The 13,957-nt window shown below is 44.0% G+C and overlaps 1 protein-coding gene across 2 annotated transcripts in view; it reads right to left on the reverse strand.

The window, feature by feature from the left end:
• Positions 1-1,923: 1,923 nt before the first annotated feature.
• KIRREL1 (kirre like nephrin family adhesion molecule 1) overlaps positions 1,924-13,957 on the reverse strand; it is a 166,018-nt gene continuing 153,984 nt past the window's right edge. The window contains exons 11-15 of one of the 2 annotated variants that reach the window (XM_036756476.1): positions 12,495-12,693; positions 9,485-9,592; positions 9,107-9,246; positions 8,564-8,635; positions 1,924-7,982 (exon numbers count right to left, since the gene is read on the reverse strand). In XM_036756476.1, coding sequence (XP_036612371.1) covers positions 7,506-7,982; positions 8,564-8,635; positions 9,107-9,246; positions 9,485-9,592; positions 12,495-12,693 — 996 coding nt within the window. In that variant the 3' untranslated portion in view covers positions 1,924-7,505. The remainder of the gene's footprint in view (positions 7,983-8,563; positions 8,636-9,106; positions 9,247-9,484; positions 9,593-12,494; positions 12,694-13,957) is intronic. The other variant, XM_036756478.1, reaches the window with a different exon arrangement.

Here is a 13,957-nt window from a genome sequence, read left to right on the forward strand (position 1 = left end):
AGTGAAGAGTTCCAATTCAACCATTCCATGATTCTCATGGACCATTTGAAAGTCAATATTTGTATTTTCCTTAAGTCAAGTTCAAAAAGAAGGAGTCACAGTAACTTTGATCCTGAACCTAAGTATTCTTTTTTTAAAATTATTTATTTTAGACTAATTTTTTAATTACAAATTTTATTTTCTCTCTTCCACCCCCCCCCCCCATTGAAATGGAAAAAAAAAAACTTTTAACAAATATGTAAAGTCAACCAAAACAAATTCTTCCATTGGGCTTGTCCAAAAAATGACTTGCTCTGTACCCTGAGTCTATCACCTCTCTGTCAGAAGGTGGGTAACATGCTTCCATCATTAGTCCTCTGGAATCATGACTTGACTGGGATTGTGTTGATCATCATTCTTAAGGCTTTCAAAATTGTTTGTTTTTACAGCGTTGTTATTGCATAAATTACTCTTCCTATTCTACTCACTTCACTCGACATCAGCTCATACAAGTCTTCCCAGGTCTCACTGAAACTGCCCCTTTCATCATTCTTGTGTGAGCCTAAGCATTCTAAGAGATTATTTTAGAATTTGAAAGATGATCCCAGACTTCTAATAGAGATTATTTCAGAATTCTAATAGAGATTAGCTCACAACTCTAGAATTGGTTAAGAAATTAAAACCTATGTCTTGAGAGAAGACATGATATAGATCAGAAATAACCATGTTGTGAATGCTACTTAACTCTCTCAAATAGTGGGTTTTAAGTCCCCTTCCATGTCCTGTTTGTTTGTATTTAACTGAAATGTCTCCACCTTTATAAATCCAATTTGTTGGTACATTGGAAAACTATTGGAAGTGATGTTTGTACTTTGAAAATTTGATCTATCAATTCCAGCCAAAATGCAGGTGATCCCCCCATTTTGATGATAGTATCATCTTATATTACGAAGGTTACAAAACCTGTAGGAATTGTGTCCAGAGAGCAGTGAGTGAGCTGTTCATTGCTGGACCCCTTTGCTTGGGTTCTGACTATTTGTGAGGAACATCATAGACAAGACTCATGATTTGGTCGCAGTAAATGACCTTTGGGGGGCCCTTCCAAATTTAAGATGGTAACAGATTGTTTCAGAATTCTAAGTGCTTGTCTCTTACAGGGTTATAGATCAGAGAGGGGCCTCAGAAATCATCTAGTCCAACTCCTTCATTTTAAAGATGGGGAAACGTTAGTCCAAGAAAATTATGGCTTACCTAAGGTCACATCAGTTGTAAATACTAAATGTGGAGCAAGCTAGGTTTTGCAGTGGATAGACCACTGGACTTAAGAGTCAGGAAGACCTTAACTCAAATCTGGCCTTGGACATGACTAGCTGTGTGACCCTGGGCAAGTCACTCAACCTCTCTGTACCTCAGTTTTCTCATTTGTAAATACAGGGATAATAACAGCACCTATTTCTCTTATAGAGCATTTCACAAAACGTAAAGCCCTATACAAATGTAAGCTATTATTATTGTTGGTGAGATTTGAACCCAGGCTCTTGGGATTCTAGAGCCAGAACTTTTTCTACTACTATCGTATCTTGGAAATGAAGAACGTTTAATTTATCTTTCCTTGGGTTCTTAATGATTCCAAAGTTTGGCCCTCGGATATTAAGACTGATGATAGGATAGAATCAATGTTTTTTAAGAAGCAAAAACAAACAAAAAGTAAGCCTTCTCCATGGCCTATAGATCATAGGTACAGAGTACTGGAATATTATCCTTTAGAATCTCCATTTGATAAACTCTAGACTCCCTAAATCTAGAATGATTCACAAAGAACCCGACAACTTTTCCAGAAACTCTTTTCCCACATGCGACAAAGAATACACAATTTTTCTTTTTTTTAACATTTATATTTATATATATAAAAAATTAAATATATATAATATATAGTGTGTTTAAGACTAAAAATATAGTACATAATATTTAAAAAAAAGGAAAATGAAAAAGGCAGAATAGGAAAAGGTGTGAGGGATGCACAGATACACATTGCTAAAAATCTACGATGGTTTGTCCTAACAAAAATAATATATTTTTTCTCTTTTCTTAATTATCATCATGGATCCATTCATTTAATACTGAGGACCTGGGGAAGGAATTTCAACTTTAGAGGGACCAAGTATGTGAACCTGATAGAGGCTTAGACAAAAATGGCAACCATAGCTCTGATCCTCTTTTTTGCGTGTGGTTGGAGGCCGGCTCTTCCAGGTCACTATTGCTAATGAGATTGTATCAGGAGCTAGACTGCCCCCTTTCTAGGTGAAGGTGAATTCTGGGTGTATGGCATCAGGAAATCTCCACATGTGTAAAGCATGGGGTGGGGGGAGGGGGCAGTGTCCACAGTGAATTGATTCTATCGGGAGGGCCACAGGACATTAGCACCTTCTGAAATAGAGCCAATGAAAGGGCCCACAGAAAAGTCAGGAGGCGAGCAAAGAATGATTAACAGTTATATGTGGGTGATTATTATTATTACTGTTATTATTATTTTTAAGGGCAGGTTCGTACCAGGACTGCCCAGTATGGCCTGTGACTTCTCTGAAGCAATTATTTCTCCAAGGATAGAACCTGGAGCCCACTCACAGTGATGCAAGGAAGCAAGATTCCCCCCTCCCCCCTTTAAAAAATTCTGGAATCCTCCCAGTCCAGTTCAACCAACCCCCAGTTAATCCTAAAGTTCAACCCAGTTATCAGAAGGAATATGGTTGTGGCCCATGGAAACTAAGAGAGTGGAATGGCTTGTAGTGGACACTGTTGAGACATATTTAGGAGTGGGAGAAGCCATTATGGCATGGGTGGGGGGGCAGGCAAGGAGTGGGAAGGATAGGGGATGTTAAATTTCTTTTCTCACCTCTTCACAAAAATAAAGCTTTTCAAATTACATTACACCTGTGCATTTCAATACTTCATAATCCCTACCCCAATGTTCATGGGGAAAAGGGCTTTATAAATTCCATCTAGGCAATTCCCTCCATTATATATCAGAAGGGCCAACAGAGGCACAGAGTGGTATGGTGATATCCAAGGTTGCACAGCAAAGGGGAGGAGAGACATTAAATTTCTGAGAAGAGGACACCCTTACAAGGGTCATGAGCTAGGAAACTCGACCCAAAAATTAGAATGGCTAGTGAGAGTGGGAGAAAACATGCAAAATGAGGACTAATCCAGGTCATGTGAGCCTTTTAGATGTCAAACTAGATGACTCAGCTCCATAGTGAAGCTTTTAAACCTGAATGAGCCACCTTAGATGTCTACATGGATTAAACAAATTGGAAGACTGCCTCATTGCCACTTCAGGGAGTTCAGAGGTTAGGGGAAAAGAGATCTCAGAACAATGTGCCCTGGAATCTCCACTGTGCTTTTTCCCCATGCAAAACATTAAAAAGAGATGAAGAAAACTCCCCTAGAAATCTTAGGGAAAAGAAGTTATTCTTCACTTGGGCTTGAGAGCAGTTATATTTCTTAAGGATAGGAGACTGGACAGACTAACCTTCCTTTTTCCCCTCCCCAAAATGGAATATGGTGAACCAATTATCTCATTCTTAGTCTGGTGATTAGTTATGGTGAACCCTATCTTATTCTTTGTTTACCTTTGATCACATCCATCCATGGATTTGGCAGGGAGATTTAAAGGGGCACGAGATTCAAGATGGTGACATAGACAACAAAGGCCATGACTAAAGTTGAACTCCACATAGCACAGTACGATAGTATAAAGCACCCTTCTCTTCCCTTACCCAACTTGGGAGAGGGTGCTTGTCCAAAGATATCACCACCCCTATCCAAAGCACAAGTAAAATGGTGTCTTCAAGATCTAAGATTGTACAAAACTATAAAGTTCCCTTAGTTCCTCCTTCCAATTTCTCCCCTTATTATCATCTCTTCTCCTGTTCTTTTTTTATATCTCCTCTGACAGAGAGATCACTGCTTTACTTCACCTTCCCAAAAGCAGACCAGTACAGGTCCTTGACCTCAGAGTTAGATACTTCTGCACAGAGCAGTTCATTCTAAGGGCCATACCTATTATCTAGAGGGAAGCCGCCACCCCTCCAGGTTATGAGGACCTCTAATTCCTTTGCTTCTATCCCCAAATTTTTGAGCTCCAGAAAAGAGGTACTTGTCCATCCTTCTTAAGCATAGGAATGTTTACTGATGTCTTTGTAATAATCTACCCTTAAACTCTGAGTGTAGAAATGAAGCTGTATGGCTAATCTAAAATTAATTCTGTTTTGAGGTTTGGAATGTGTTTCTGTTTATGAGTGTGTATATAAGAGTAGCCTGATGTTCTGGAAATTCATTCCATTTCAGGCCAAAAGATGAAGCCCCACAGTGAAAACTCAAAGAGGAGATAGAATGCTATTGGACTTTCCTATTGACCTCTTTGCTTATTCTCAGTTTTTTAATTCACACGGGGGACAGATGGTATCATAAGTCATACATATGTATGTATGTATATATGCATATGTATACACATATATGTGTATATACACACACATACATACATATATGAGCTATTTATTTCCTTTCCAAGCTTGCTGCCAATATGGATCAATTCTTCCCCAGGAATGAAGAACAGGATGAAGGACTTAGGGTTTCAAAGACCCTTTTCAGTAGCTGGGCTCAAGCAAAAGGAGAAAACCTCAAACTCCCTTCCCTTCCATAGGGCTATCTATAGTTGAAGCAAAAAGTCATTTGGTGAAGTGAAAGCAACAAAGGAGTACAATGTTTAAGGAGGAGGAAGGAGAATTGCCTGGGCTGAAGAGTAAGATGAATAACCTAGAGCTGGATAATCCAAGTGCATCAAAAACCCTCTAGGAAAGTCACCTCTGGGCTTCAGTCCAGTTTCAGATACTTCCCTCCCCTCCACCCCACGTTGACTCAGGCCCCACTTTCTTCAAGTGATTTCAAGAGCCCACCAAATTACCCACACTTCCCTGAGGCTTCCTCCACTCCTATTACCTAGCCAGGGTTGAGGGAATAGAGGGGAAGAGGCTAACACTGGAACTGAATAGAGAAAACACTGGGAGCTCAGCCTGGAAAGAAGGGAAACAGATAAATATACATTTTTGACATGTCTTCATTGGCCACTCTTAAGCCAAAACCCTTTGGTTTTTTCATTTTAAAAAATCCAACCAATCAGATTATTTTCAGATTTAGATCGCCTAGGATCTCTGGATTTTTTCCCTCCTTTAGGCCAGATGATTGACAGCTGGATTTGTTTATAGACACATATCTTTAAGAAATCTTCCTAGAGAGCTTTCCTCATGAACAACATCAAAGGAAGTTAAGTTTTAGATGGAGAAGTTTGGAACTCATAAGGTGTCTCCAATATGTGACCCACCCCAAGCACCTCCCTTGAATTGTAAATGAGTAACCTGTATATTTGGAGTCAGGGCCTACTTCATAAGTAGAACTCTGTCCTTACACAGGAGAGGTTGGGTGAATGTCATCCCACAGATCCATCCATAAGGGCGTTGATGGCGCATAGCTGATGAGCATGTAGCTCGTTAACATGAACAGGATTAATGAACAGTGACCACCAAAAAGGAGCACAGTGCATTCTGGGAAATAATCTATGGGAAATAGACCAGAGGCTCCACAGCTGCTTCTCCCCTCCAAAAAGAATATGATGAGTCCTACCTTTTATTTCTGTTGGAGAGGTGGGGGCTTGGGCAGGGTCTAAGCCTACTCCCCCAGCTCTATTCTCTTTGGTTAGAAGGGTAGAGACTGAGGGACAGGTCCCAGGTAGACAGACTGAAATATTTAGGGTCCTGAGGATGGGGTGGGGAATGAGGTTACTTTTTAGAACTCTACCACCCAAAGGTACATATGTTCTCCCCTGGTGGTGATTTCTAGGTATTAATCTCTCTTCCTAGGAGGATTAGTCAGGGGCACCTGGCTCCTGCCAACAGGGTGGCCAACAAAAGTTTGATGTTCAAGGCACTGAAAGTGGATTAAAGTTCTGGCTGAGCCAGAAGAAACAAACAAAAGACATTTTAACAGAAAAACTCATCTGAGGCTATCCCTGGCAGCTCCTACCCTTCAGGAAAAGGTCTTCCTAACCAATCTTTTCCAGGTTATGGCAACTCAGCCTGTGAGTCAGACCACTTGACAGGTTCCACTGCCTGAATAAATAAGTATTCAAAGTGCTTGGAGACTGGAAGTGTGATATAGAATGCCCATTCCTGGGTGAGAAACAGAGGCCACTCTTGCCCATCTGGGCTTCTGGCTTTCTTCTCCCTCTCTTCTCTGTCAGGGCTTACATTTGGGAGGGCACCTTTTTTTTGGAGATAGTTTCACTGTTGTTTGTTTTTTGTTTCCTGAAATTTATGAAAATACTCTACTGGCTCTTGGTTACCCTCCACAGTACCTTGGTCTGTCCCTCTGCACCCCTTTCCCACCCAAGGACAAAGAAAAAGTAGGGCATAGCTAGGGAGAGATGGGGCTAATGGAGATGGTGGTGAGGTGGGCGGTAGTGGGAAGACAGAGAGGTCGGGGCTCCCTCTGGTGCTAATTCTAGGTACTGCACCAAAGCACATTGTTCCCCTTTGCTGGTGAATTAAGACCCAAGCTTCTGGTGTTTCCTCTATTGTCCCTTGAATCATTGACTGCTCTGCCAGGCCATGGATTTGCTGGTGGGAACAGGCCTAAGCATCACTTTAAACCCATGAACCCATTTACTCCTAGTCGAATGCTCTTTCCTCCTCTACAGAAGGGAATGGGGCTGGATGAGGAGATACTGGGGAAATCTAGTTCCCAATGGAGGGGATGGAACATAGAAGCAGCAGCAGTGGCCAGCTGCGGGAATATTTGGGTTCTAGTTGAACTTGATTGTATTTGAGCTTGCAACTAGAGTCACCCTCGAACTAGAATTTGAGCTTCTTTGTCCAGACTCCATATAGGAATAGGGCAAATTCAGAGCGTGAGGGCAAATGGCAGAGGGCCCAACCAGGGGCTCCTGACCTGAGTCTCATTATTGGTGGTATTCCTGTCCTTCCCTACTAAGGACTCCCCTAGCCCATGGCCTGGCCACTCCTGTTCAGCATCCCCTTTCCTCCAAAGTAAGATTCCCCACTTCAAGGGAGACAAGAGGGGTAGGGGGAGCAGAAAGACAGAGACACACACCAAGAACAAAACTGAACTCTCTGTCACCTCCCCAGCCCCTACTCTCCCTGCCTCCATGTTGTGGGGTGGGGGGAGATGTAGGAGTAGGGAGTGGGACAGACCAGAAGAGAAAAATCTCCCCAAGGAGACAGAGCAGGATAGTCCCAAGTGTTCAGGGTATGAAGCACCATCCTTGGGATAGGGGATGTTTCAGACACATATTCTTCCCCCCAACAGCAGTGGGAGGAGAGCTGGGGCAGGGGTTGAGGGTGAGGGGAAGATACGTTCAAGACAGAAGCAAACGGCAATGCCCCTGAATATCAGGGAACAGTCAAGAGAGCCTTCTCCTCTGCCCCGCAGAGACACCCACCCCAGGCTCCCTACACATGAGTCTGCATCCTCTGCTGGAACCTCTGGCCATAGTCTGAATGCTGGGATGTGTAGGAGAAGCGAGTAGCTGTGGCATACTTGCCTATGGGGTCATAAGCCTCATAGGGGGTCCGCTCCAAACCTGGGGGAGGGGGCTGAGGGTAGCCGAGCCGGTAAGTAGGGTAGTTGGCTGCCCCAGGGAAGGGATGGGGGCCGAATTTTTCATAGTTCTCATAGGAGAGTTGATTGGCTTGCTCACCCCCACCTGGGGCTGAAGGGCCAGGGGCAGGGGGTTCAGGGCCATAGTCGGGGGCAGGGCCCCGGGTGTAGGTGCTGAGTTGGGCATAGCCGCTGGCATGAGAGAGACGGGAGGAGGGGCGGGCATCAAAGCGGGCAGGGCCTGGAGCACGGTAGTCGGCGTAGAGGACAGCCCGAGAAGAGGGGCGGTCTTCATGTGCTCGGACATTGTAGTAGCCATTGGTAGGGTCCTAGAACATGGGGAGGGAGAAGAGAAACAGGAACAGTTAGACAGAAACTTTCTCCTAAGGTTTGGGACCCAATCCCTGTGGCCTGGCCAGGCCTCTCCTGTCATATCTGGGTCATGTTCCCAGTGCCTACTCTGCTCTGACTCTGACTTACTCCATGTCTCACCTCAGAGCTCCAGCTAGGGCAAGGTGGTTAGGGCTCTGTCCCAGGGTGCCAAAATGTAGAAGATGCTAAGGATACTTATATTCCTTTAGCAGTGTGGAAACAGCTTAGCTTAGAATTGAGTTATCAAAAACAACTAGTTAAAATAGAAAGCTCCCACATGGTTTATACTTTCTGCCCCTGGCTGATGTAACCACTTGAGTGGCTTAAATATGTCCTGGAATCCCTGTTTCCCATCTGCCCACCCCATCCCCCTGCTTCAAATGAACTTGTCTTTAAAAATTAATTTTGGGTCACTTCCCACAGAGCTTCCCCTAGGCATTAAAACTGATAGCTACAGACCTGCCTCATAGCCCTCATTCCCCCACCTCCCCATCCCCACCGCCCTGACCCTGCCAATTCCGGGACTCCCACTCCAGACCTTCATCTCATACTCTTCTCGGGTGTCATCGCAGCGAAGGTCCTGTTTCAGATCCACATCATCCTTAAATGACTATGGGGACAGGAGAGTAGATGGGAGTAAGGGGTTAAGTAGTCAAAGGCAAAGGGCCATGCCACCTTCTGCTAATAAAATGGTGGCAAATGCCCAACATGGGAGGTCAGGAGACCTGGTCCTTCGTCTGCTCCCAACTCAGAGTAGGACCTTGGGCAAATCACCTCCCTGCCCTAAGGCTTAGTTTCCTTACCTGTAAAATGAAGGCGTTCAATTAGATGAGTCCTAAGGTCTTTCCAGCTTTAAAAAGCTACAATTCTAAATAAGGCACAAGGTGAGGATGGGATGTCCCCCAGGGTACAAAAGGGCATACATGTGGCAGCCTGAAGGGCAGTCTGCCTTATCTGCCCTTTCTAAGAACTCTGTCCAGGGCAGAATTTCCCTGGTGGTTTCAAAATACAAGGGCTAGGCTCAGGTAAAAGAGTATCGAGTAGGAGAAATGGTGAGGGAATTGTGCCCTGGGCCCCTCACCGAATAGATGGCCTTCATAACTCTGGTGGCAGTAGACACACTGGCAGTGTCATCCTCCCGGTCAGGGTGTAGGGTGAGTGGCTCACGATTCACTGTTTCCACCTTGATGTCTAACTTTCTCAGAGTTACATCCTTTCGGCCTAGGGTTAAAGGGAAGGTGGACCAGCATTAGTTGAAACCAGTCCATGGCATCTTCTGCTAAGGACGTCATTTCTTTTCCCTCCTCACTCCCACTCCCAAGGAGGGTCTTGTAGAATCCCTATTTTGTCCAGAAGCAATGGAGGAGGGGTAGGATAGAGGGGAAAGGAAGCCTGGTAAGGAGGTTTCAGAGTAGGGGTGGAAGGGAGGACCCCCATTTAACCTGGAAACCATACTCACTTCCTTTGCGGCGCCTATAGAGGAAGAAGACAAGGGCAGTGAAGAAGAGGATGAGGAGGATTCCTGCACCGATTGTAGCCCCAGCAATGATGCCCACAGGAAGGACTTCTGTGGAGGAAGGCAGGGGAGTAGTGTTGAGGTCATATTGGGGTAACAGTCAAGGGTTAAGTTTGGGATGAAGTTTTATTTTGGGATCAGGGCCAAGGGCTAAACTTGAGGAGAGGGTTTAGTTTGGGGGTGAGGCTAAGGGTTATATTTGTGGTAGGTGTTCAGTCTGGCATCAGAATTAAGGTTAAATTTGGGGTCACAGTTCAAATTAGAGTTGAATTTGGACTCAAACTAGGCTTAAGCAAATTTTAGGTGATACCGCAAATAGCTTTCAAATTATGTTTATGTTTAAATTTAGAGTTGGCATGGGGTTTTCAGAGATGTCAAACTTGCAGCCTGTCCCTCCAAATCAGGCAAAACTCCCAGGTAGGGCCTAAACCAAATTAAAATGTAATTGGGAAATGTTTAACAAAATGAATAAAAATGCAATACAAAGTAAATAATGTTAATGTGAAGCTTTCTAAGTCAATATTTGGTATGCTGTGCAGGGAGCCATTTATATTTCTGTTTGACATCACTGGTTTATATTAAGGTTTAACATTAGGATTAGTTTTAGGGGGAAAGTAAAGGTTGGGACTGGGTTTAGGATTGACTAAAACCTGAACCAGGCTTTGGTATGGTTCTAAGATTAGGGTTAGAGTTGAAACTAAGTGAGAATTGGTGCTAGAGTTAGAATGGCTGTCAAACAGGATACAACAAAAATGTATTAATAATACCTAGCGTGTGCAGGGCGCTGTCCTAGGTGCTGATGAAGGTGCAAAGTTTACATGAGATATCTTCCCTGCCCTTAGGGAGCTTACAATCTATCCAGGGACTTAGTTACTAGAGTATAGGGGAATGTAAGTTCTCTGAGGAAAAAACCACTTCATTGCCAACCACAGCCCCTTCCTCTCAGTAGGGGCTTAAACAATGTTTAATAGTAAAAGGGACAAGGGATGTTTAACCTGAAGAAAAGACTTAGAGTTTATTTAACAGATATCTTCAAGTATCTGAAGGACTCTTATATGGAACAGGGATTAGAGTCGGCCTCAAAGGTAGAACTAGGAGTAACATGTGGAATGTGTCAAGGCAGATTTTAGTAAAAACTTCCTAACAATTAGACCTTTTCACCTGTGAGGTGAAAGTTTGTGAGGTGAAATTTCTTGAGGCCTGGTCTGGAGCTGCCCTCAGGACCTACTGGTTGTTGATTCAGCTGAGTCAGCCTGGAGATGTCTACATTTCACTAAGGTCAAACCTCGGCCCCTGGAGACCCTGTCTTTTCTAAGGTCCTCTCAAGTTATTTTAGGAGGACAACTGTTTTTCCCTTTTATTTTTCTCTATGTTCATTTTGTGGCAATTTTCTGTTTGTGGAGGAAATCTGGAGAGCCTGGAAATTTCTGACCATCTTCCCAGAATGCCCCCATCCCACCTTTGTATTTGTGTCTAGGCCTGGATTAATCAGTTTATCCCATTCCCTCTCTTCATCTGCCAGCAAAGCTAGACCATTGTTCTTCAAGCCATATCTGTTTGTCTATCCACTCCTTTCTTAGGTGGGCATTGAGCATTTATGTAGTAAGCACTTAATAAATGCTTGTGGCTTGACTGACCCCCCCCCCCCAACCAATAAGCTTGGGTTTAACCTCCTGTGGGCCATTAGCCCATAGCTGTAGCTTCTCTCTATATCTGAGAATAGACCTAGAAACTTGTCTCCCTCTCTGACCTCTTCCTTGGAATTGCGTTTCATTTCAGATCTTGTCCAAGATTCCTTTTCTTCCAAAAGCCTCCCCTAATGCATCCCCCTCCTCATTACTCACACTAGGACTTTCCTGTGCAGGCATTTTTAAATGCCCATGTCAATGTGTCCCTTCATGTGATCTCAAGTAACTTTCCAAGTGAGGTATACTATTTTCTCTATCACAATGGGAGCTCCTGGGTTCAGAGACCAAGTCTTCTTCATCAGATTGTAAGCTTCCCTTAAGTCAGAACCCTTTCTATTTATCCTGACATTAAAGAGAGGGCTACCACCAGGTCAGAGAGGGGCCTTGAATTTGTGCCATATGAAGGCAGGTTGGAGGACCTGGGGATCTTTCATGTTTATAGCTATCTTCAAATGTCTGAAAGGCTGTAATACGAGAGGGATTAGATTGGCTTTGTTGGGTCCAGAGGGCAGAAAGAACTAGCAGCAGTGGGTAGAACTTGTCAAGGGGCAGATTTTTCAGGCTGATGTAAAGAAAAACTTATTAACAATTAGTTATTCCAAAGTAGTATAAACTGCCTTGGGAAATAGCAAGTTCCTCCTCACTGGGCACCTTAGAACAATACTGAATATCTTTGAATACTACCATCCATTGGAGGCTGGATGACCTTTTGTGGAGTATGCAGTTGAAGGAATTTGGGACAGTGTTGGGCTACATGGCCACTGACATCTATTCTAGCATTGAAATTCTGTGATTTTTGCAACCAGGAGATCCTGGAACACAAAGATAGGGTCTTTTTATTCAACCAATCAATAATTAATATACATTTATTAAGTACCTACTATGTGCTAGGTACTGTGCTATTCACTTTCCCCCTCGGAAGCTTATTTCCCTTCCCATCCTGATTCTAAATATATAGTTCAGGGTTCCGACCAACTATTTTCATCTTCCCCCAAAGAACCAATTACTATTTATTTCTGTCCTTCCAAAACACCAGCATTCTCATTTCATCCTGAGATGTGGTATCCAGGACATGACCCCAATCCAGACCTTCTCCATACCCTCCTCCCACTGACACTAATTGTTCTGTCCCTCCTGTCACAGCTCAGGACAGAAGAGGATGGTGACTGAATCCTGCCACATGTCCTGCTTCTGGAGAGAAATGCCTGTGACCTGCCAGCACCTCTCCACCCTCCCCTCCCTACTCTTTCCCCATCTCTTCCTACCTTTCTCCTCCAATGTGATAATGGCTGTGCCTGGCCCAAAGCTATTCCAGGCTGTGCAGTTGTAGTGGGTCTGGAAGTCAGCCTCCATAACATTGTTGATGGTCAGGGTGGAAAGTACCCCACTGCCTGAGTTGGTCCTCTCCACAGTGTACCTCTCCAGAGTCCCCACCTCCAGGAAGTTCTCCTTCCAGGCCCAAGCCTAGGAAAGTGAGGAGGAAAGACGTCAAGGAGCAGTAGCAGGTGTGTACCCCTAAGCTTTTCTGCTTCATATCCTTGCCCCCTGAACCTCCATTCATTTTGAGAGTTACAATATTTAACCCCAATTCAAATGTAATGTAATCCTCCAACTAACCATAAACCCAACACTGATCCTAAAATGAATCTCCATCTTACACTTAGCATCATTGTTATTTAGTCATTTTTCAGTTGTGTCCGACTCTTTGTGACCCCATTTGGGGTTTTCTTGGCAGATACTGGATAGGTTTGCAATTTCCTTCTCCAGCTTATTTTACATATGAGGAAACTGAGGCCAATAGGGTTAAATGACTTGCCCAGAGTCACACAGCCAGTAAGTGTCTAAGACTGATTTGAAGTCAGGTCTCCCTGATTCCAGGCCAGGGGCTCTATCCACTGCCCCACCTAGTGGCCTCACTTAGTGTTAACCCTTACCGCAAACCAGTAACAACCTTCACTGTAGTAACCTTATCCTCAACCTAACATTTAACCTAATCAATTAAGCCTAGCTTTAACCCCGACCCAATACTAATGTTAGAGCCAGTTAGCCACAACTTCAAACATAGCCTTAACCTAACTCTAACCCCAAACTTAACTATATAATTAACCTTACCCTTAATTTCTACCTTAACCCCCAACTTAGAAATTTGGACAACTCTGCACTAAGTTGCCCTTTAAACGAATCTATAGATTACAAGAACAGGTCAGTCCAAGAGCATTAGCTTCCAATAGCACCCCACTTGTGCTCCCTAGCTGGGAGGTCTAGTCCAGAATCAGCTCCTCCACTCCCTGGGAGCCCAGGATCGGGGTTATGTTAGCTGCTGGGATCTGGCTCTTTTCCAGGGATAAATCCTCCCGGATGTGCAAAGGAACATCCCCCTGGGAGCCTATCATTCCTGCAGCCCAGGCTGCCGTGGTAATGAAGTGTCCCCGTGCAGCCCTGGAGTTAGCCAAATGGTCATTAAATGTGATGAGGGGTTTGACGGTTAATGGTCACGGAAGGAATTAATGGCTCAGAGTGAGGGGGAGGGGCATGGGGGGGAAGCAGAAGAGGGCTGGTGAGAAAGAGTAGGAAGAAAGACAGGAGAGGAGGTAAAAAGGGGCAAAAGAAAAAAAGGGAAAAGGCACAAGAGAGGAAGAGGAAAAAATGAAAAAGGAATGGAAAATATTAGGGTGAAAACTTAATAAGAAAAGAAAAAGAGTTGAAATAGGAAGGACAGAAAAGGACA

The sequence above is a fragment of the Trichosurus vulpecula genome, chromosome 4 (genome assembly GCF_011100635.1).
Source record: "Trichosurus vulpecula isolate mTriVul1 chromosome 4, mTriVul1.pri, whole genome shotgun sequence".
Taxonomy (NCBI): Eukaryota; Metazoa; Chordata; class Mammalia; order Diprotodontia; family Phalangeridae; genus Trichosurus; species Trichosurus vulpecula.